Source organism: Lactuca serriola, chromosome 3, assembly GCF_051521515.1.
Source record: "Lactuca serriola cultivar US96UC23 chromosome 3, Lser_US96UC23_V15, whole genome shotgun sequence".
Taxonomy (NCBI): domain Eukaryota; kingdom Viridiplantae; phylum Streptophyta; class Magnoliopsida; order Asterales; family Asteraceae; genus Lactuca; species Lactuca serriola.
Window position 1 is genome coordinate 78,239,865 of NC_136410.1, and position 24,957 is coordinate 78,264,821.

The 24,957-nt window shown below is 39.1% G+C and overlaps 1 protein-coding gene across 1 annotated transcript; it reads left to right on the forward strand.

Moving 5' to 3' along the window:
- The first annotated feature begins 556 nt into the window (after positions 1 to 556).
- On the forward strand, positions 557 to 5,894 carry LOC145092708 (LEAF RUST 10 DISEASE-RESISTANCE LOCUS RECEPTOR-LIKE PROTEIN KINASE-like 2.5). The gene is made up of 3 exons (XM_079030684.1): positions 557 to 1,327; positions 1,446 to 1,484; positions 4,660 to 5,894. Exons 1-3 carry the CDS (start codon positions 574 to 576, stop codon positions 5,706 to 5,708), a joined length of 1,842 nt encoding a protein of 613 aa, XP_078886810.1. The 5' UTR covers positions 557 to 573; the 3' UTR covers positions 5,709 to 5,894.
- Positions 5,895 to 24,957: the final 19,063 nt, after the last annotated feature.

Genomic DNA, 24,957 nt, shown 5'->3' on the forward strand with positions numbered 1-24,957 from the left:
TGTATATGCACTAGCTATAAAAGTGATTTAAACCATGAAATATATATTTTAGAGTATTCAACTTTACCTATTGGTCTAAGACTTGTCCTAAGGTCAACTTCATGATCAAATACTTCTATCAGTGAAAAAGTACATACTCATCAATCATATATGCATACTATTATTATGTCTAAATTTATCTTTAAGAATGATGTGATATTGGAAATTTAAGAATATGGTGTCTAAAGGTTAAAGATGACTTATTCATGACTTTGGATCATGGGGAGTTGAGGCGTATCTGATGGGCAGAAGATGGGGCCCACATGAAACTTTCCATGTGATGTTTTGGCGTTTGAAAGGGGTTATAAGGGTGTGTAGAAGAATCCATGACTCAAAAGTCTTGATGTTCTTTATCAAGAAGGAGAAAATTAGAAAAGCAACAGAATTTCTATGCTTTTGGCGTACACGTCGGGGTAAATTGAGGTTTTTAAATGTGGAAGCTTGTTAAATACTAGTCACATATATAAGACCTCATTAGCCCAACTGTCCCTAACACTTCCTCTAGAGAACACATAGATCGAGGTAGAAGATATAATGCCCACTAAAATGACTCTCTTCTTCTTTTTTTCCTTTGTTCTTCTCTCTTGTCTACCTTTTCTTCACTCTGCTACAAACCACAACACTTCTACAAGTATCTGCCCAGAAAGTTTCAGTTGTCCAAATTTGGCCCCATTTAAGTACCCTTTCTATAATGCCACTGACAGGCAATGCGGGTTGATCCAGGTGAACTGTAATTTTCATGGTGGGAGAATTCAACTTGGAAGAGACTCATATGAGATTCGTGGCAGGTTAGGGTTTGATTCTATTGTCTTGATCCATAACACAACATTTGAAAGACTTGTGAATAAAAAAGATTGTAAGGCGCTTATGGATAATTTCACTTCTCCAAATCCTCTTCTCTATTCCATTTCAATCCAACCCTTCATCACTCTCTACAAATGCAAAAAAAATCGGAATGATTCTGCAGAAATGAAAGCTTATTTTCACAAATCAAATTACAATACATACAACAGATGCAATGACTACAATTTCTACTATAAGCATTCCATCAGCGACACAACAGTTCCAAGTGGTCTCCCACCTACATGTCAAGTAATACAGCTACCCGCAAATGTGCAATCGCCAGATCTTGGGCGTCAAGTACCTGACAACAGAAACATATTTTCTATTCTAAGTTCAGCGTTCTCTATTTCATTTAACTTGACAACTCCCTGCAATGAGTGTCACAAGGAAAAAGGCCACTGTGATGCTCCCAAAGGGCGGTTTTTGTGCTCCAAAGCCAAAACGGGTATTACGCCTTCCTCTGTTAATTGGCCAGTATTGATACTTCTGGCATATTCCTGAAATTGTTTTTCCTTGTCTTATTATATATAACTTACTTATCTTTGGTTGCTTGGTTAGTGCAGAAACAGAACAACTACGCAGAAAATTGACACCTATCCTAGGTAATATGCCTCTTTCATGTAATGCACCATTACTAGGTAATATAAATACACACACATATAGGAATTTATATCAGAATGTGTTGCATTTTTTCACTCTAGTTCTAGTTCGATCTACCTTCATCTTCATGCTCTTTCCTCTCATTTTCATAATCTAGTGTTGTTTTTTTGTCCTATTTCTTCTTGGAATCCGAGTGTAAATGATTAATTGAATAGGCTTGTATTGAGTTGAAGATAAACCCATGAATGGGGGAATTAAAGTGAGTTCACGTGTATTAAATAAATGTTGATTAAATAGAATGAAGAGTGATACAACTACTAATACCAAGGCTAATTTACATAACTAACCCTTTAATGATTGAAATTATACAAGATACTATCATCTAACATCCCCCTCAAAACCAAGATGGGCACAGGAGAGACCAAAATGAGTTTGGAAAGAAGAGTAAACACCCTGGCTGATGGGATTTGGTAAATATATCAGCAGTATTATCAATGGAGGAAAAGGAAGTAAATAAAAAGTACTGCTCTTGACGTGCGACAAAGAAAATAACAATCAATGTTTAAGTGACGACTTCTGTTATGGTTGTTGTCAATTACGATGAAACTTCTGTTATGACACCATGATTTATGGGTACCATGCTTTTTGAGTTCTTCTACAATGAAAAGAGTATCCCAGTTCTTCGATATTTTTTTTGGAGATAACTGCTTAATTAAAGATATTGACCATCTATGTTTTTGCCACAGAAATCAATTTGACTCAGATGACGAAATGCCCAATCAATTACAGTAGCGTCTCTTACTTTCATTTACTTCGGATTCAGAATGAGTGAAGATTGAGTCATTCATATATATATATATATATATATATATATATATATATATATATATATATATATATATATATATATATATATATATATATATATATATATATATATATATATATATATATATATATATATATATATATATATATATATATATGTCAGGTTCATTTGAGACCATTCTAATTTTGTGAGACCGTGAGACCAAATCTAAAAATAATTCTAAAATGCAAAATAAATGGAAAATTCAAAAAAAAAAATTTAAATATTATTTTCGGAACTTGAATTAACAAAAAAAATAAAATAAAATAAAATAAAATAAAAATCTCATTTTTTTTTAAAATACATGAAATATTGTAATACAATATTACACTGATATATTCTAAAAAAATAATTTTAAAATGCAAAATAAATGGAAAAATCTAAAAATTCTTTTTTTAAATATTATTTTTGAATCTTGAATTAACTAAACAAAATTAAAAAAAATAAAAAAAAGATCCTTTTTTTTTTGAAAAATACGTGAAATATACTAATAGAATATTACACTGTACATATTCTAAAAAATAATTTTAAAATGCAAAATAAATGAAAGAATCTAAAAAAAAATTTTAATATTATTTCGGAACTTGGATTAACTAAAAAAAAATAAAAATAATAAAAAAAAGTCCCGTTTTTTTTTGAAAAATACGTGAAATATTCTAATAGAATATTACACTGTACATATTCTAAAAAATAATTTTAAAATGTAAAATAAATGGAAAAATCCAAAAATTCTTTTTCTAAATATTATTTTCAGAACTTGAATTAACTAAAAAAAAATTAAAAAAAATAAAAAAATACGTCTCACGATCTCACAAAATATAGGTGGTCTCAAATGAACCTATATATATATATATATATATATATATATATATATATATATATATATATATATATATATATATATATATATATATATATATATATATATATATATATATATATATATATATATATATATATATATATATATATATATATATATATATATATATATATATATCAGTAACGCTTAAGAAATGCTTGACACCATAGGAAGCATTGATACACATATCGCTCAATGATCTAATTTATGTCTACATGAATCAATTCTATTACTTTTATAGTGATTTTCATATATTCATACATAGGAGATTTTGCAAGTCATGGATTTATTCATCATACACAACTTTTTGCTTACTCAATTTATGTTTTCAATTTTAATAAACATATTTAAAGTCAGGATATATCAAGAAATTCTAATATTTTCATCGATTTGACAAGAAAATGTCATAAAATTTATTTTTTTGACAGTAAAGTACTAACTACCGGCAGTTTTTGACACTTTTATCACTTTTTGTCGGTTAGCCGGTAATTAGGATTTTTTTTTTCTCAAAAAAATAAAGTTTAGGACTTTCTTGTCAAATTGTTGAAAATATTGGGACTTAAGTGTATATATCCATTTTTTGGTTAGAAATTTAATGATACGATAGTCTTTAAGCATAAGAGTTATTGAAACATGCTCTAGTTAGCTAGATTCTATTGAAATCCTTAATCTTTGCTTCTTGCTAAATAATTTTTTAATCTCAACAAAACGATATTGAAAAAAAAATGGAGATAATCAAGAAAGAAAAAAAAAAATTAGGGTTGTGGGTTTTGTTGGTTTTTTTCAGTCCTAAAATGAAGAACTAAGAAAACACGAAAATAAAATTGCTCTTCGGTGAGAATGTGAAGAAGGGGTAAGAAGGGCAATATTTTTCATGGTTTCTTAGTTCTCCATTTTTAGGCTGCAAAAAACAAACACAACCCACACCCTGATTTTTTCTTTCTTTCTTGGTTATCTCCATTTTTTTTTTCAATATCGTTTTCTTGAGATTAAAAAAACTATTTATCAAGAAGCAAAGATTAATGATTTCAATAGGATATAGCTGACTAGGGTATGTTCAATAACTCTTATGCTTAAAGACTATCATATCATTAAATTTCTAACCAATATATATATATATATATATATATATATATATATATACCTACACTAAAGTCCCAATATTTTCAAAATTTTGACAAGAAAGTTCTAAACTTTATTTTTTTGACTGTAAAGTCCTAATTTACGATTTGACAAGAAAGTTCTAAACATTATTTTTTTGACAAAAAAAATCATAATTACCGTCTAACTGGCAAAAAGGGGTAAAAGTGTCAAAAACCGCCGGTATTTAGGACTTTACTATCAAAAAAATAAAATTTAGAACTTTTTTGTCAAATCGATGAAATTATTAAGGTTTTACTGTATATATCCCTTATTTAAAGTCATTCTCATTCATTGTTTGATGCAGCTTTTTGTGTAGGATTTGTGACAATATTGTTGGTTGTGATAACCATACATTTCGTACGGAAACTCACATGGCGAATAAAGACAAAGAAGGATGTTAATGTGGAATTTTTTTTAGAAAATCATGAATTTCTTGCGAAAAGGTACACTTATTTGCAAGTAAAGAGGATGACAAACTCATTCGAAGTCAAATTAGGACAAGGCGGCTTTGGTTCGGTGTATAAAGGAGCGCTAAGTAATGGCAGTCTAGTGGCCGTGAAGATCTTAAGCGAATCAAAAGGAAACGGTGAAGATTTCATAAATGAAGTTGCAAGTGTCGGCAGGACTTCCCATGTAAATATCGTTAGTCTTGTGGGATTTTGCTTTCAGGGCCATCAAAGAGCATTGATCTATGAGTTCATGCCTAATGGGTCACTTGAGAAGTTCATATATAACCAAGGGTTTTTGAGTGATAGCCAACTTGCATGGGAGAAATTACATGAGATTGCTATTGGGATTGCCCGAGGATTAGAATACTTGCATAGTGGTTGTAACACACGAATCTTGCATTTCGACATAAAGCCCCATAATATTCTTTTAGATAAAGATTTTTCTCCTAAGATATCCGACTTTGGCCTTGCAAAGCTATCCCCCGAGAAAAGAAGCATGATATCCATGTCCCTTATGAGAGGAACACCTGGCTATATAGCTCCCGAATTATTCTCAAGGATTTTTGGGCAAGTATCCCACAAATCAGATGTTTATAGTTATGGGATGATGATTTTGGAAATGGTTGGAGGGAGGAAAAATGTTGAGGTTGGAGTTGATCATACAAGTGAAATATACTTTCCTCATTGGATATACAAAAAAGTCGAATTAAATGAAGAACTTCGACTACATACAAGTATGAGTGAAGGAGAAAAAGAGATGGTAAGAAAAATGATTATTGTGGGCTTATGGTGCATACAAACAAATCCCTTGAACCGACCAACAATCACGAAGGCGTTGGAAATGTTAGAAGGGGAATTAGAGTCATTAGAAATCCCTCCGAAACCTTATTTGTCTTCTCCATAAAGGTTGGTTGGCCTCTCACTTGCAAATTAATTACATCCTTGTTATTTGTTTATCGGTACTTCCAAATATCTTGGTTATGTGAGTTCTCTTAAACTTGGTTAAAATTTGTATTGATGGACTTGTGGTGCTCATAAAGTAAGCAAATACCCAAGCCTATTGTGAATTAGCGTGTTAAACATGTTATACAATAAGGCCCACGTACCCTACAAAGAGTAAATAAGATACAAATATAATTTAACATTGCTAACACCCAGAGGGACTGATTAGAAACCTAACATAAACAAAGTATACCTTTTTACTAACCGAGTACTTTTTCTAATGACAAATTTTTAAATGTATGCAACCGCCTTTTTCATACAATAATTGTTAATTTTGTCTCTCTCTCTCTCTCTCTCTCTCTCTCTCTCTCTATATATATATATATATATATATATATATATATATATATATATATATATATATAAGGTGTTATTGCTCATTCTTCATTAGCAGTTAAAAACACAAATCCCATCGAGTTTGAAGATATGCTTATATAATTGAGAAAAAAAAAATCAACTAAATCAATGTTTTTGATGATCAAATTAAATATGACAATCTATAAAAATAAAAAGAAAAATAATTGAAAAAAAAAGCGTAATCAACATCATCTACTTACTCTGTTAGATTTCCTCAATAGAAATACAAACTCATAAGAAACTCAAACACACAATATTGCACAACATCAACAACTCTTATTAATTAAAAAACCGGTTGGTTTTCAAGAGAACTTACAATCCAACCTCACTAGAAGAAACACTCTTCACTCTACAATCCACCTCACTACAAAATCATTCATCTAAACTACTCTCAAAACGAAAACAGATTAAGAGCAAAGAATAAAACTCTAGAACAGCTAACCCTAACTTGTATAATAATGAGAGAGAATGAATCACCATGTGAAGAAATGTGTGTGTTATGTGATTAGTTCACATACTTAACACATTATATACATCCGGACATAATATCTGGATCATCGGTTGATAATTGGATTGCGCATAACTCGCGTTTTCTAAGTTTTTACCACGATGTGATCCCCAGTCCAAAGGTAATAGCAAAATTACACAATAAGTCCACCTACACCAAAAGTAACAACTACAAAATATACAAACCACATAATCAACCCACAAATAAATTAAGTAACACAATTAAAGGATACATCTAAAGGATATTAGGCAAGTTAAAATTTAAACTAACTTTTTGAACTTCAACAATTCCTTTAGACACCTTGTCCCTTATAAAATGAGTATCCACGTCAAAATGCTTGGTTTTTATCATGGAACACAGGATTATGAACAATTTTAACTATTGACTCGTTGTCATAAAAAATAGGAACAAGTATTAGATCTTTCAACCTAGCACCAAACAATACTTTCAAAATCCACATAATTTCATAGGAAATAACACCAGGTGCACGATACTCAGATTCAGTAGAGGAACGTGAAACTGTATCCTATTTCTTTCTTTTCAATGAAATAATAGTATTAACAAGAAACACAACATAACCTGACCTTTTGGATATTACACATTTAGCCCAATCAGCATCAACAAATCTTTTCAAATTCATATTACCTTTTGTACCAGACAACCCCCTACTAACATTAGACTTCAAGTATCTAAGTAATCTTATCGAAATATTAAAGTGAGATTTCCTGAATGAATGCATAAACTAACTCAAAACATGTATAACATATGAAATGTCTGGATGAGTAACAATCAGGTAAATAAGTTTCCAAACTAATTTTTGAAAAAGAACAATATTTTGAACAATACTATCATTAACATCAATTCTTTCACTTTTAACAACAATATTACAATCCAAATGAGTTTTTACTGATTTACAACTTAACATTCCAAATTCATGTATCAATTCAAGACAATATTTTCTTGACACAAACAAATACCATTATTTATGGTTACAACTGTAACGTTTCGAAAATCCAAGGTAAGTTTTTTTTTTTAAATAAAAATAATAAATCATAAAAACGAGTTGTTCCAAACCTATCAAAGTGAATATATCATTTAAACATCAGGGTAATATTATTAATTTCCAATGTGGAAAACTCTGGGGGATGTTGTGCAGTCACGCCAGGCCCTTCCTTTTCGAACCGAAAGTACCTGAAACCATAAATATAAAACCGTAAGCACAAAGCTTAGTGAGTTCCCTAAAATACCACGTACCAGAACATACAAGTGGCATAGGCTACCCCCGTCGACTTTCCTTTCAATGTAGAGGGTCAAGTCCCGGTCTTACATACAAGTGCCAAGGGCCAGATGTTGGTCTTTCATACAACTGTCAGGGGCCAGATCCTAGTCCTCCATGAAATTACCAAGGGCCATGTAACACCCCAATTCTGGTATGATATTTATATTGTTATTTATTGTTATATTTCTTCAAGTTTTAAGGGTAACTCGACGAGTCAGTAGCTGGACTCGTCGAGTAGGGTCGCAATTTCGAGCACGTTTAAGTTGGCGACTCGACGAATCCATATTCCGGACTTGGCGAGTCCGCCAGTCTGGATGAAACCCTAATTTCAAGAGTTTGCACCCTATTTAAACAACTTTTGGGGCCTCAAGTCAGCCCCCATCACCCCTCAGAGCATCATACTCGAAACCCTAGAGCCCTCTTTGCATTTTGTGTGATTTTGGTGTGTCCTTTGAAGATTTTGAGAGATAAAGGAAGGTAGATCAAGAAGAGAAGAAGGAGATCCTAGGTCCTTGAGGAATTTCAGAAGAAAGTAAGGTATATCTTGGCCCTTTTCTATTTCTATGCGTAAATCTCCTTTTTGAAGCCATTAAAGCCATTCTTGAACCATTTCTTAGCTTAATAGTAGCATAGAGGACTCATGGAGTTGATTAACCTTCGGATCTAGCTAGATTTGAACTCCACAAGCTTAGATCTAACACCTTTATGGATCCATTTTGCATGAAAGCTCTAGATCTATTATTATAGTGTGCTTTGAACCTTAAAACCTTCATTGATGTTATTTACACGTAAAGTTGGGAACTTTACGTCTAAATCAAGTCCCAGGAACCCAGATCTATTAATGGTATGTAATGGTTTCAAGCAGAATCGAGTATATAATGTTTGCATGCATACGACTCGGCGAGTCGAGTCGCGAGTCCCCTGTGTTTCCTTTTTCGAGTTATGCCGAGTGGAACCAGTGAGTGAGAGGTGGACTCGGTGAGCTAGAGGGTTAGACTCATTCGTGGAAGAACTCGGCGAGTCAATGCCCTCACTCGGCGAGTCCAAGGACATCTTCATACTTCAAGAACAGACTCGACGAGTTGTTCATACAACTCGGCGAGTCACAGCTAGAATGATCATATGATGAAGGAGAACTCGACGAGTTGTTCATACAACTCGGCGAGTCGGATGCAGATTGTCGGAGTGTTAGTAGCGAAGAGGAACTCGCCGAGTTTGCGCCAAAACTCGACGAGTAGTAGTGAGTGGAATCAAGAAAGTAAGAGTAAGGACTCGACGAGTTAGGTCAAACTGAATGTTGACTTTGACAGTTAGGTTGACTTGGACCAGAGGTAGGAGAGTCATTTTACCCTCAGTATTATTATTACCAGTATTTGATTGATGGTGCTCATGGATATTGTAGCCGGGGTGAAACCGGAGACGCAGCAGACAGATTCCGGAGCAGTCCTTTCAGCAGCTAGGCTACGAGGTGAGTTTCCTTCCAGTAGGAACGGGTCTAAGGCCACAATGTCGGCCTATTTAGTTAGTAGTAGTTTCCGGACTTCGGTACGATGCAGTTGTTAGTATGTTTGATGCCTTCGTGGCTCAGACATGATTTATGTGTTATGTGTTCTAGGCTACGGCCTGACGTAGTATGCAGTATATGAGTTTATGATGATGTGTGTTATGCAAGTTGATATGTGTATATGCTACGCTGTGATCTGTTAGTTCCGGACTTCGGTCCGATGCAGTCAGTTCCAGACTTCGGTCCGATGCAGCTAGTTCCGGACATCGGTCCGATGCAGGGGACAAAGTACCAGTCAGTTCTGGACTACGGTCCGATGCAGTTTCCGAGCTTCGGTCCGATGCAGTGGGCAAGGCCCAGTACGTGTTTATATGTTATTGTATGGTATGTGCTAGTTTGGGGGAGCTCACTAAGCTTCATGCTTACAATTTCAGTTTTGGTTTCAGGTACTTCCGCAAGTAAGGGGAAGAGCTCGGGATGATGGCATCGCACACACCACAGCTTCAGTCTTTATGCTAGGAGTTTGTTTTTATTCGTAGTTTGATTTGATAGAGTTGTTTCATGACATTTTATTATGAGTTGAGATATTTCATGCATGGTTTTTATGATATGACAATCAGTATATGATTTTTTTTGCTATTTAAACAAAAATTTTGGGTCGTATTTTGGGATGTTACAAGTTGGTATCAAAGCCTTGGTTTGAGGGATTCGGGCACACTTCCGGGTGTGTCTGAACTCAGACTAAGGAAATGGTAAAATGGTTTTCGAAAGAAAAGAGTTTTAGAAAAGTAAAAAGAATTTTTAAGAAAGATAAGAACTTTGAAAAGAGAAAAGGGGGTGTGGTGGATGCGATCAGCCGAGCTCAAGTAAGTACTCCCAAATTACCCATACAAGTTATGTTATGAATATCAGTTTCAGTTTCAGTAGAACAACATGCTAGTATAGAACTAAGGATCTATGAGGATGCCTTATATGTCTGCTTTATGTGTTTCAGCCTTATAAGAATTGCATGCTAACATAGAGTAGTCAGTAGTAGGATAGCCTGTTTAGGTTATGCCTGATAATATGAACTTAGCATTGTATGCTAGTACAGCTTCCCTTTTTATGAGGATAGAATTGCTTGAGTGGTCTCCTATGTCGGAATGTTGCTTGCTTTGTGCTTTGTGGGACTCTATCTGATGGATGAGCAGACTAGGGAGTTTCTCTCTTCAGAGATTACTCGCATCATACTTGAGCAGACTCCTGTGATCTTTGGTTCAATCAAGGAGGGTATCTTGGAGTTGATGGATGAGAGACTGAGTACTTTCCGTGCTGAGGTAGCGGCGATAATGGGGTCGCGCACGCTTACCTTCAGGGAGTTCCGTGCATGTGGAGCTCCAGATTACCACGGAGCGCGGGACCCCATAGCGAGCACCAGATGGTTGGCAGATGTGGCCAACGCCTTCCGCACTAGCAGATGTCCCGAGGGGGACAAGGTCAGATTGGCATCCTGTCTTCTGAAGGACGGGGCACGAGATTTGTGGGAGGAGATTGGTCATGCCATCGGGGATGACGCGGTCTTGGATGCCATGACCTAGGCAAACTTTACTACCAGACTCAGAGGCGAGTTCGCACTGGTTATTGAGGTGTAACAGTTAGCACGCGAGTTTCAGGATCTTACCCAGACTACAGAGACAATGGTGGAGATTACCGCCAAGTTCAGGGAGAGGGCTCTTGTTGTTCCTTAGTACGCAGCTGATGAGGAAATGAAGAAGGCTCGTTATCATGAGATGCTGCGGAGTGATATCCATCAGTTCGTGAGCCGGTCCAGCTGTAAAACGCTGGATGACATGATTGCTAGGGCTCGAGAGAGAGAGAGATTGACCTTGAGATGGAGAGGAAGAGGAAGCCGGAGGCGGCTCCAGGTATAGGGAATGCGGGCAAAAAGCCCAAGGGTTCAGATCATAGAGCTAGGAGTCAGGAGAGCCACGCTCGGTGTGGCAAGTGTGGGAGATTGCACGACGGGGCGTGCAAGGCAGGGAGTGCCGGTTGCTACATGTGCGGTCGGACTGGGCATATGAGCAGAGATTGTACAGCCACTACGACCGCCGTTACAACATCAGATCTGATTTGCTTCCATTGCAATCAGAGGGGACATAAAAAGTCCCAGTGTCCGAGTTTAGCTGTTGCAGGGAAGGTGTCAGCACCAGCTCCTGCTACTTTGAGGATTTCAGATGGCCGTTAGGGCCGAGTCGAGATGCCGGTGGCGAAGAGTAGGGCTTTTCAGCTGACAGTAGAGGAGGCGCGAGCGACTCCTGATGTGGTGGCGGGGTCGTTCTCGGTGAATGGCATCTCAACTACAATATTGTTTGATTCGGGAGCTACTCGATCATTCGTCTCTCTTGCACTTAGCAAGAGGTTTAGCAGAGCTCCAGGGGAGCTAGATTGTCCACTTGAGGTTGAGATAGCAACTGATAGGACCGTTAGGGTGGCAAGGGTGCACAACGAGTGTTCTCTGCAGTTATTCGATGAGCAGTTTCTGGTAGACTTAGTCCCAATTCCCTTGCGAGGGAATGAGGTCATAGTAGGCATGGATTGGATGAGCCCCAATGGGGTGGTGGTAGATTGTGAGCTACAGTTGGTGAGGGTTCACACTCCCAGTAGGGGAGAGTTAGTGATTTAGGGAGAGAAGCCACAGCGCGGGCCAGTTCTTTGTTCATCAGCGAGGGCAAGACGCTACTTTCAGCAGGGTTCTGTCGGCCATATTACCTATGTTTCAGATGCCCGGGAGAAGGGCAAGATGACAGTTGATGATGTTCCGGTGGTGCGAGACTACTCGGATGTATTTCCGGAGGAATTGCCGGGGGTACCTCCTGAGAGACAGGTTGAGTTCGGGATTAATCTAGTCCCTGGTGCGGCTCCGATAGCCAAGGCACCGTATCGGTTGGCTCCCCCAGAGATGCAGGAGTTGTCTACGTAGCTGTAAGAGCTGCTAGACAAGGGATTTATCAGGCTAAGCAGTTCGCCCTGGGGTACACCGATTTTATTCGTGAAGAAAAAGGACGGGTCGCACCGTATGTGTATAGATTATCGGGAGCTGAATAAGGTAATGGTGAAGAACCGTTACCCACTTCCGAGGATAGATGATTTGTTTGATCAGCTTTAGGGAGCGTTTTGGTTCTCCAAGATTGATTTACGTTCCGGATATCACCAGATGCGAGTCAGAGGCGAGGATGTGCAGAAGACTGCCTTCAGGACCAGTTATGGTCATTATGAGTTTGTGGTGATACCGTTTGGGCTCATTAACGCTCCGGCCGCGTTCATGGACCTCATGAACCGCGTGTGCAGGCCGATGCTAGATCGGTCTGTGATAGTATTCATAGATGATATCTTGGTGTATTCCAAGACTCAGGAGCAACATAAGGAACACCTGAGAGAGGTGCTAAAGGTTTTGAGGAGGGAGAGACTTTTCGCGAAGTTCTCCAAGTGTGAGTTTTGGTTGCGTGAGGTGCAGTTCCTTGGTCACCTCGTCAACCAGAAGGGTATTTTGGTAGATCCGGCCAAGATTGAGGCCATGATGCAGTGGGAGGTTCCGAAGTCTCCATTCGAGATTCGGAGTTTCCTAGGATTGGCAGGGTATTACAGGAGATTCATTCAGGATTTCTCCAAGATAGCAGTACCGCTCACCCGACTGACCAAGAAGTCGGTAGCGTTTTGTTGGGGGCCTGAGTAGCAGGTAGCATTTGAGACCCTTAGGAAGAGATTGTGCGAGGCACCGATTATTACCCTGCCGGAGGGAGTAGAGGATTTCGTAGTCTACTGTGATGCCTCGATCACAGGTATGGGAGTAGTGTTGATGCAGCAAGGTCGTGTGATAGGTTATGCCTCGAGACAGTTGAAGCCTCACGAGGCTAATTATCCTACACATGATTTAGAGCTGGGGGCAGTGGTGTTTGCCCTCAAGATTTGGAGACATTACCTTTATGGGGTCCGTTGTACCATTTACACGGATCACAAGAGCTTGAGGTACCTCATGGATTAGCTGAATCTAGACATGAGGTAGAGGCGATGGTTAGATGTGTTGAAGGATTACGACTGTGAGACCCTTTATCACCCGGGGAAAGCCAACGTAGTGGCCGACGCCTTGAGCCACAAGGCAGTAGCGGCCCCGATCAGAGACATTTGTTTGAGGATGACGGTGATTGCTCCATTATTGGAGCAAATTAAGGAGGCACAGGTAGAAGGCCTCAAGGAGGAGAGACAGAAGTGTGAAAGGATCGTGGGCTGAGTAGCTTCTTTTGACTATGATAGTAGAGGATTGTTGACCCTTCACAGGAGAGTTTGGGTGTCGTATTGGGGCGGAGTATGGCAAGTGTTGATGGATGAGGCCCATAAGTCTCGATTTTCCATTCATCCAGGGGCTACAAAGATGTATAGAGATCTTCGACCCTATTATTGGTGGCCCTGCATGAAGCGGGATGTCGCCTGGTATGTGGAGAGGTGCCTGACCTGCAGGAAGGTTAAGGCAGAACACCAGAGACCTCACGGCAAGATGCAGCCGTTAGACATTCCAGTGTGGAAATGGGAAGACATTACCATGGATTTCATCACGAAGCTTCCCAGGACTGCGCGTGGAGTGGATTCTATATGGGTTATTGTGGATCGGTTGACGAAGAGTGCTCATTTTATACCGATCCAGGAGAGCATATCAACAGAAAAGTTAGTTGATATTTATGTGAGGGAGGTGGTGGCACGTCATGGAGTGCCTGTTTCAGTGGTGTCAGACCGAGATGTCCATTTTACTTCCAGATTCTAGAAGCGGTTTCACGACGAGATGGGTACTCGTCTCCATTTTAGCACCGTTTTCCATCCTCATACGGACGGACAGAGCGAGAGAATGATTCAGACCCTCGAGGACATGCTGCGGGCATGTGTTCTAGACTTTGGTGGCAGTTGGGATACGTACCTTCCATTAGCGGAATTTTCGTATAACAACAGTGACCACGCGAGTATCGATCGACCTCCTTTCGAAATGCTCTATGGGAGGAAGTGCAGGACCCCGATTTGTTGGGGCGAGGTCGGTCAGCGAGTCATTGGAAGCACCGAGGTGGTGCTCAAGACGACAGAATTGATCCAGCAGGTTCGTGGCAGACTGTAGACTGCTCAGAGTCGGCAGAAGAGTTACGCCTATAGGAGGCGTTCAGATTTGGAGTTTCAGGTGGGCGATATGGTCCTCCTGAAGGTATCGCCCTGGAAGGGTGTTATCAGTTTTCGGAAGAGGGGCAAGCTGGGCCCCAGGTTCATTGGTCCTTTTAGGGTTTTGGCTCGGGTGGGTCGGGTTGCTTATCGGTTGGATCTTCCGTCAGAGCTTAGCCAGATCCACAACACTTTCCATGTTTCTCAGCTAAGGAAGTGTTTGGTGGATGAGTCGGCAATAGTGCCCATTGAGGATATTCAGGTTGATAGCAGCCTGAATTATGTCTAGAAGCCAGTTGCGATCTTGGATCGGAAGGTGAAGACCTTGAGGAACAAGGTGATTCAGTTGGTAAAGATACAGTGGCAACACCAGAAGGGTTCTGAGTGGATGTGGGAGTCCGAGGAGGAGATGTGGGGGCATTACCCCAAGTTGTTCTTAGATTCAGCAGCAGCAGACTTCAAGGACGAAGTCTGAGACAAGTGTGGGAGGGTTGTAACACCCCAATTCTGGTATGATATTTATATTGTTATTTATTGTTATATATTTCTTCAAGTTTTAAGGGGAACTTGACGAGTCAGTAGCTGGACTCGTCGAGTAGGGTCGCGATTTCGAGCACGTTTAAGTTGGCGACTCGACAAGTCCATATTCCGGACTTGGCGAGTCCGCCAGTATGGATGAAACCCTAATTTCAAGGGTTTGCACCCTATTTAAACAACTTTTGGGGCCTCAAGTCATCCCCCATCACCCCTCAGAGCATCATACTCGAAACCCTAGAGCCCTCTTTGCATTTTGTGTGATTTTGGTGTGCCCTTTGAAGATTTTTAGAGATAAAGGATGGTAGATCAAGAAGAGAAGAAGGAGATCCTAGATCCTTGAGGAATTTCAGAAGAAAGTAAGGTATATCTTGGCCCTTTTCTGTTTCTATGCTTAAATCTCCTTTTTGAAGCCATTAAAGCCATTCTTGAACCATTTCTTAGCTTAATAGTAGCATAGAGGACTCATGGAGTTGACTAGCCTTTGGATCTAGCTAGATTTGAACTCCACAAGCTTGGATCTAACACCTTTATAGATCCATTTTGCATGAAAGCTCTAGATCTACTATTATAGTGTGCTTTGAACCTTAAAACCTTCATTTGATGTTATTTACACGTATAGTTGGGAACTTTACGTGTAAATCAAGTTCCAGGAACCCAGATCTATTAATGGTATGGAATGGTTTCAAGCAGAATCGAGTATATAATGTTTGCATGCGTACGACTCGGCGAGTTGAGTCGCGAGTCCCCTGTGTTTCTTTTTTCGAGTTATGCCGAGTGGAACCAGTGAGTGAGAGTTGGACTCGGTGAGCTAGAGGGTTAGACTCATTCGTGGAAGAACTCGGCGAGTCAATGCCCTGACTCGGCGAGTCCAAGGCCATATTCATACTTCAAGAACAGACTCGACAAGTTGTTCATACAACTCGGCGAGTCACAGGTAGAATGATCATCTGATGAAAGAGAACTCGACGAGTTGTTCATACAACTCGGCGAGTCGGATGCAGATTTTCGGAGTGTTAGTAGCGAAGAGGAACTCGCCGAGTTTGCGCCAAAACTCGACGAGTAGTAGCGAGTGGAATCAAGAAAGTAAGAGTAAGGACTCAACGAGTTGGCGACCCAACTCGACGAGTTAGGTCAAACTGAATGTTGACTTTGATAGTTAGGTTGACTTGGACCAGGGGTAGGAGAGTCATTTTACCTTCAGTATTATTATTACCAATATTTGATTGATGGTGCTGATGGATATTGTAGCCGGGGTGAAACCGGAGACGCGACAGACAGATTCTGGAGCAGTCCTTTCAGCAGCTAGGCTACGAGGTGAGTTTCCTTCCAGTAGGAACGGGTCTAAGGCCACAATGCTGGCCCGTTTAGTTAGTAGTAGTTTCCGGACTTCGGTCTGATGCATTTGTTAGTATGTTTGATGCCTTCGTGGCTCAGACAGGATTTATGTGTTATGTGTTTTGGGCTACGGCCTGACGTAGTATGCAGTATATGAGTTTATGATGATGTGTGTTATGCAAGTTGATATGTGTATATGCTACGCTGTTATCGGTTAGTTCCGGAATTCGGTCTGATGCAGTGAGTTTCGGACTTCGGTCCAATGCAGCTAGTTCCGGACATCGGTCCGATGCAGGGGACAAGGTCCTAGTCAGTTCCGGACTTCGGTCCGATGCAGTTTCCGGGCTTCGGTCCGATGATGTGGGCAAGGCCCAGTACGTGTTTATATGTTATTGTATGGTATGTGGTAGTTTGGGGGAGCTCACTAAGCTTCGTGCTTACAGTTTCAGTTTTGGTTTCAGGTACTTCCGCAAGTAAGGGGAAGAGCTCGGGATGATGGCATCGCACACACCACAGCTTCAGTCTTTATCTTGGGAGTTTGTTTTGATTCGTAGTTTGATTTGATAGAGTTGTTTCACGAAATTTTATTATGAGTTAAGATATTTGATGCATGGTTTTTATGATATGACAATCAGTATATGATTTTTATTTCTATTTAAACAAAAAATTTTGGTCGTATTTTGGGATGTTATAGGCCAGATCCTGGTCTTTCGTACAATTACCAGGGTCCAGATCCTAGTCTTTCATGCGAGCATCACAGAGACAAGTAACATTCCAGATATCAAGTAATGGGCCGATATTGGTGCCTTTAACCCATGCATATAGTGAGAAAATTCACCTCACAGTCTGAAAGAATAGCTACATCGATAACTGCTCTAAAAGCTACCTCTACCGATCACCTATGCAATTAATAGGAACCCAAATCTCAAATTATAAATCAAATTACCCAAAATGCCCTTAGGTCAAACATGGTAAACCATGGTCAAAGTCAAAGTCAACATTCAAGTTCCAAAAGTCAATATTTCTTCCCAGGAGAGTATGCCTTACGTACCAGGAGAGTATTGTAACGCCAGCAGATTCGGGCTAGTCAATTTAGAGACAATAAGCATAAAAAATGATTTTTTGATGGAAGATTATTTAGAAGGATTAATCTTAACTAAATTATATTATATGTTACAAGGGTTTCGTACATATAAAGAACGTCGAAATCCGAGTTATAACGAAGAAGTTATGGCTCGTCGAAGTTTTACGGCAAAACCGGCACGACACTAGGAGACATAAATAGTGAATTTAGGATAGAAGACTTTTTGGCCTTAGTTATCTAAACAAAAGTTGTAGAATATGTTAAACTGAGAGTGTCCATAAAAAGAACGCCTACGCAACCTAGATGAGAGTTAAAGATCTCATTAATAGGAACTCAACAATAAAAAGAAAGAATAAAATGGAGTCTGTATGAAGGAGTTACGAAATTTTCGCGGTCATTTAACAGTATAATCTCCTCCTATTGTGAAATATAAGATCAGTCGAGAATTAGCCAACAGAGTCAAAACGAAAGTTGTAGATCTTATTTTTACCTATGCATGGATATAAAGAATGTCAAAAATGGAGCTCGTATGCTAAAGTTATGGATTTTAAAAGTAGGAAGTATGATGTGCGAAAATGGGTGACGTGGCACAATCTTGGCCATTGCTTTCTCCCCAAGTCTTGCCACCAGATGGTGACATGTGGCACAAAGTTCAACCATATTTCACCCTATAAATAGAACCTCTCCTACCCTCATTTTCTTCACACCTTTCTCATTCTTTCTTCTCTCTACACTCTCTCTCTCTCTAAACCTCCCAAAATTCCCTAGCGCTAGAAGAAAGCCCCGAAGCACTCGACGGCTCCGAGAAGAAGAGCTTTCGGCTCGGAAGTTCTGCCCCTGCAGAGATCGGCTTCTAGCCAAACTCCCTCCTAGGTAAGATACACCTACGCTATTTTAAATATATTTTTATTTAATTATATTAATGTTATTAGGACCTTATAATAAATATTTGGGATATTATTATGAGTTGTATAAGTGTCGTTATAATATCTTTTTAACCACTCGTGGTACGGGGAATCTGGTTTGGAGGGCCGCTTGGGTTGCTGGATTTCAGAAGTGTTTTATGCCAAAATGATCCTGCCCTCCGGTGTTTCATGTCTGGCCCCTGTCTGTACATAGTGGGTGAGGAGTATTGTTTAACGCTTATATAATAGTAATAATAACTAGACTATTAATTAGTCTCGTCGAACCTTAGACTAAACGCTAGTGATAATGAAAGTAGGTTTTGTCAAGGGAAATTTGTTTTAAGATTAACGAAGCGCTGTCCGAGTACCGAGTCACCACCTTATCAGGTGAGTGCATAGTTACTTTCATCTTACACATAAATATGAAGTATTTTATATAAATTACGTGTTATGTGTGCATATAACATGTATACTTGCTATATATGTTGGATGAATGATTTTATACATATTTTAAATGATTTAAATTGTATACATATTTTATATCTACAAATATGTTGGGTATAACATGGGTAGATGAAGGATAAGAGATAAAAGATGATATGAGTGAACATTGGCAACTATGGGCTTAGTGCCTATTGAATAAACGTTGGTAGCTATGGACTTAGTACCTGATGGATAAACGTTGGTAGCTATGGACTTAGTACCTGATAGATAAAGGTTGGTAGCTTTGGACTTAGTACCTATTATATAAACATTGATAACTATGGAATTAGTACTCGTTGAATGAACTTTAGTAGTTATGGATTTAGTGCTTTACAAATGAGCGTTGGCAGCTATGGACTTAGTGCATGTCTTATAAACCATGGAAGCAAGGGACTTAGAAATGAACGAATGCATGATAGATGACTCTTAGGGTAGACTCTTAAGTGTGAGGAAGATAATGGGGATGGGTAATTTGGTTGATTGTTTTTTGTTTAAACATAATAATTATATTATTGTGGGTTGAAAACCTATGTACTCACCAGGTTTCCCAACCCGACCCACTCAAGCTTATTTGTATCACAGGTGTCGATACGAAGCTACTTTACACTGAGAGATTTAAAAGAGATGTAGATCACTAGTGTAAATAAATGTAAGTTCTGTTTATGCTTATGTTTCTGTATTGACGATGACATCCCAATGTTTTTGAAAATGAATAAAAATAAATTTCTTCAGAAATGCTTTGATAACCTATTTATCATGTTTTCGGGGAACAAATTCCGTAACATTTTTATTAAAAGATTTACTCAGATTTTATAAAGCATAAACAAAATCGGTCTTTTTTGGCCGTGAAAATGGGGATGTCACAGTTGGTATCAGAGCATTAGTTTAAGCGAACTAGGAATTGAATATGGATTTATTTCTAGACTTAAACTTAGAATGCTAAGCAACGATTGTGAGGAGTGTGTCTAATAAAATTTAGGTAATGTACCTAAATAAACACAAACACTAGCTAATTTAGGGAAAATGCCTAACATGCTTTTATGTGCTAAATGATTTATGATATTCATTGTATGATCTGATCTATTGTCTGTTGCCGACCAGATCTGGAAACTTTATGTGTTCAGATTTCTAAACGTTTAATTATGGTATTAGAACTGACATATAACTTTTTGGAGAAATAAGGAGATTTACACGTCGATCGTAAATAAAATCTTTCCTATCTTAATTCTTGTCATTTCACACTGAACCTCTGATTTGGTGTAAAGATCAAAATGGCAAGAACCCGAAGCGGAGTTGGGAACGCGAATGGGAATAGAAATCAACAGCCCGAGTGATTGATCAAATACATGTTGTGGTAGCCACACCCAAGCCAATCACAATGGCTGGAGTAAAAGGCAAGATACGGGCGATGTTGGCTGAGCAAAGAGAAGAGACGAGACAAATGTTGCAAGAAAATAGGGACAAACCTACCATACCCATTGAGCAACCTGAGCTGATACCCGAGCAATCAGAGGAAGGAAACTACTCCCATATTGTGAGTCAAGCTGGAACCCATGGGGAAAGGGTGAATGGCCCAGAGAGTGGAAATCACAAGGATGGGCGAATGTGTGACATCCCCAAAATCACGGCCAGAAAAGACCGATTTTCATTTATGCTTTTAAAATAATTTCAGAGTAAATCCTTTTGATTTGAAAGAGTTGCGGAATTTGTTCCCAAAAACAAAACATGATAAAACAATGTTTACCAAAGCATTTCATAAAAGAAATGTATTTTTCATTATATAATCAAAACTCGGGGTGTCATGTTCCGATACAGACCAATAAGCATAAACGATAACATTACAAGTCATTCAACAAATATATACATATGCAGACTTGTAAACAAAACAACTTCATGGTTCATCCATCTTACGCCCTTGCGCCACTTCTTGTAATACAAATAAAACTGAGAGGGTCAGGCTTGGGGGCCTGGTGAGAATATAGGGTTTTCAACCAACAATAAATAAATTATATTTAATTTCACCAACCAATCACTATCCCGATTACCCATTCCCGTTATCCTCACTTTACGTCCCTTAAACAACATCTATCTCAAGGGACCTAATCTAGGATTTTCATCGGGACGAACATTACTGCTAAGGGGTTTCCTCAACAATAGATATCCTAAAGGCAACCATGAAGGGGATAGAGTACACCGGTGAACACATCGTTCACAACACCTACAGGTTATGAACCTGCTAGCGTTCCACGAGACTGTCTAGAAGGAGTCTGTGGTCGTTATCCATACTCCGCTGAATAACTAGGTCAACAACAACAACATCGAGGCCTCTCATCTGTTTATTACACACCAACTATCTACCCATGTTCTACCCAACATATTCGTAGATAAAAATATATATATTTATACATAGTTTAAAACCTGTATAGTATTTTCATCCAATACATATTTCACATAACAGAGGAGGCGTACCCACATAACACGTATTTCATAGAAAACAATTCAGATCTATGAGATTGAAAAGAGTGAATATACATTCACGCACATAACAACAAAATTATACACATAACACGTATTTCGTATAAAATACTTCATAATTATGCGTTAGAAGAAATTAACTACACACTCACTTGATCAGAAGATGATCGGACAGCACTACGGCTCGTAGAAGTAGTAATCCTCAGCAGATCTGGAAGATCTCTACAAAAATCGAACTTCTCGCGGGCAGAGCTTCGGCTCGGAAACCGCACTTCTCGGGATCTTCGGGATCTCGGGACTTGCTTCGGGACTTGGGAATATTACCGGGGCTTCGGGGTATTTCTGGCACGCAAATCGATGCAAAATGGGAGAGAGAATGGAGAAAAATAGCAAAGAAGCCGGCTGCCCTCGCATCCTATTTATAGGAGGTTGATGCCTCACAGTACGCGGGGCGTACATGCCTCCGAAGTCGTCACTGCATGCGTCATCCGAAGTGTCGACACTCTCGGCATAAGCGGGGCGTACTCCGGATGAGTCCGGTGACTCGTCCTCGGATAATACCGGAATTAATAATTAAATTTAATTATTAATTATTTAATAAACTTCAAAAATTCATATCTTCTTCATACGAACTCCGTTTTTGACGTTCTTTATATCCACGCGAAGGTGAGACTACGCTCTACAACTTTTGTTTAGACTCCGTCGGCTAATTTTGAATTTATTTTTATTATTTATTTTTAATAGGTCGGGACAGAAAATTTCGTTATAAATTCATAACTTCTTCGTTTGACGTCCGTTCTCGCCTAACTTTTTATCGCTTTGATACTAACAACGAGATCTTCAATTCTCGTTTAGATCACTAAGGCTAATTATCGCTCTAACGTAAAACTCACTTTTTACGTCATTCAGCGGTGCCAGTTCTATCACGAAACTTCGACAGGTCATAACTTCTTCGTTATAACTCGGATTTCGGCATTCTTTATATCTTCGAAAACCTTGTTTCAACTACTACAACATTATTTAAAGATATCAAGTTTATTTTACACTTAAATTTTGACGCTTATTTTTATTCTTAATTAATCAAACCACATAATTAAGCAATTAAGCACAAAACACATAATACTCAAATAATACACTTCTATTATTTCAAAACGGGTTACAAAGGTTAACCTAGACTATTACATTTCTAAAAATGGCAAGCCCAGAAACACAGGCGTTACAATTCTCCCCACCTTAGGATGATTCCGTCCCCGGAATCACACCTCAACAAACAAATGCGGATAGCGACCCATCATGTCACTCTCCGTCTCCCAGGTGAGATTCGACCCATTCGTGTGTTTCCATCGGACAAGCACTAACTCGACCATCTTGCGTCGCAACTTCTTAGTCTTTCGGTCAACAATTGCCTCTGGTTCTTCAATCAACCTTTTGTTCTCATCGATTTTCAACTCCAAAAGTGGAATCATGTCGGGAACTTCCCCCGTGAACTTTCGTAAATAACACACATGAAAAGTGTTATGAATTCCATTCAGTTCTTCTGGTAGTTCGAGCTTGTAAGCTTGGTTCCCAATCCTCTGAAGAACTTTAAACGATCCAATAAACCTTCGACTCAACTTTCCCCTTTTACCAAATCTTATAAGTCCCTTCCACGGTGAGACTTTAAGCAAAACCGAATCCCCAACTTCAAAAGTTATCGGTCTTCGCTTTTTGTTAGCATAACTCTTTTGACGATCTTGAGCTGCTAACATTCTTTCCCTAATTATTTTCACCTTTTCAACAGTTTGATGAACCATCTCCGATCCCATAAACTGCTTTTCCCCAGCCTCAAGCCAACAAGACGGCGTACGACACTTTTGTCCATACAAAGCTTGGTAAGGTGCCATCTTAATGCTCGAGTGAAAACTATTATTATAGGAAAATTCTACCAACGGTAAATGTTCATCCCAGTTACCTAGGAATTCCAAGGTACATGCTCTTAGCATATCTTCAAGTTTTTGTATCGTTCTTTCACTCTGACCATCAGTCTGCGGATGGTAAGCTGTACTTAAACACAACTTGGTACCCATTTCCTCTTGTAGACTTTTCCAAAACCTTGAGGTGAAACGGCTATCACGATCCGATACAATCGTTAACGGAACACCGTGAAGCCTCACAATTTCCTTCACATAAGAATTCACAAGCTTTTCCATATATCATTTCTCCCTGGCTGCTATGAAATGCGCACTCTTACTGAATCGATCGACGACCACCCAAATCATGTCATGACCATTCTTTGTTCTGGGCAGTTTAGTGACAAAATCCATAGCAATATCTTCCCACTTACCCATAGACACAGGCAATGGTTCTAAACTCCCGTACGGTTTCTGATGTTGTGTCTTGACTCTCGCACAAGTCACACACTCCGCCACATACTTCGCAATGTCAAGCTTCATTGTCGGCCACCAGTAGTAGGGTTTCAGGTCCCTATACATTTTAGTGCTACCGGGATGAATCGAGTACATGGTCTTGTGAGCTTCTTCCATCAGAAGATCTCTGATTCCTCCTGTCTTAGGTATCCAAATCCGATCTAGGAACACCTTCAGTCCATGACTGTTTACACCGAACACCAACGTTTTGCCCAAACATTCCTCCTTTCGGTCATTCTTCTCAGAAGCTTCCTCTTGAGCTTTCTTTATACTTTCCACAATGGTCGAGACAACTTCAATTCTCAACGCTCTGGGCCTTTTCCTTTCAAGATTGACTTTCCGACTGAGAGCATCAGCAACAACATTAGCTTTACCGGGATGGTAAAGTATCTCACAGTCGTAGTCCTTGAGTAATTCTAGCCAGCGTTGTTGCCTCATATTTAACTCTTTCTGATTGAAGAGATATTGGAGACTCTTATGATCAGTGAAAAGTTTGCACTTCGTGTCATAGAGGTAATGCCTCCATATTTTCAGAGCGAAAACTACCGCTGCCAACTCCAAATCATGAGTTGGGTAGTTCTTTTCATGCTCTTTCAGCTGTCGAGACGCATATGCTATCACCTTTTCTCTTTGGGTCAAAACACAACCCAATCCAACCCCAGACGCATCGCTATAAACAGCGAAGTCTTCGACTCCATCGGGTAGAGAAAGGATCGGTGCCTCGCATAGCTTCTTCTTTAGCTTCTCGAATGCTTCTTTATGCTTATCACTCCAAGCATAAGTAGCTCCTTTGTGGGTCAAAGCTGTCAATGGAGTAGCAATCGAAGAAAAGCCTTGGATAAACCTTCGGTAATATCCGGCTAATCCTAAAAAGCTTCGGATCTCTGTGGGACTTTTCGGTTGTTCCCACTTCATCACAGCCACCAGTAGTAGGGTTTCAGGTCCCTATACATTTTAGTGCTACCGGGATGAATCGAGTACATGGTTTTGTGAGCTTCTTCCATCAGAAGATCTCTGACTCCTTCTGTCTTAGGTATCCAAATCCGATCTTGGAACACCTTCAGTCCATGACTGTTTACACCGAACACCAACGTTTTGCCCAAA

Bases quoted from the DNA above. Each gene is read 5' to 3' on its own strand.
- LOC145092708 (XM_079030684.1), top strand. From the start codon at position 574: ATGCCCACTAAAATGACTCTCTTCTTCTTTTTTTCCTTTGTTCTTCTC. The intron at 1,328-1,445 runs GTATTACGCCTT...TGGTTAGTGCAG, and splicing joins GTGCTCCAAAGCCAAAACGG to AAACAGAACAACTACGCAGA. The intron at 1,485-4,659 runs GTAATATGCCTC...TGTTTGATGCAG, and splicing joins AAAATTGACACCTATCCTAG to CTTTTTGTGTAGGATTTGTG.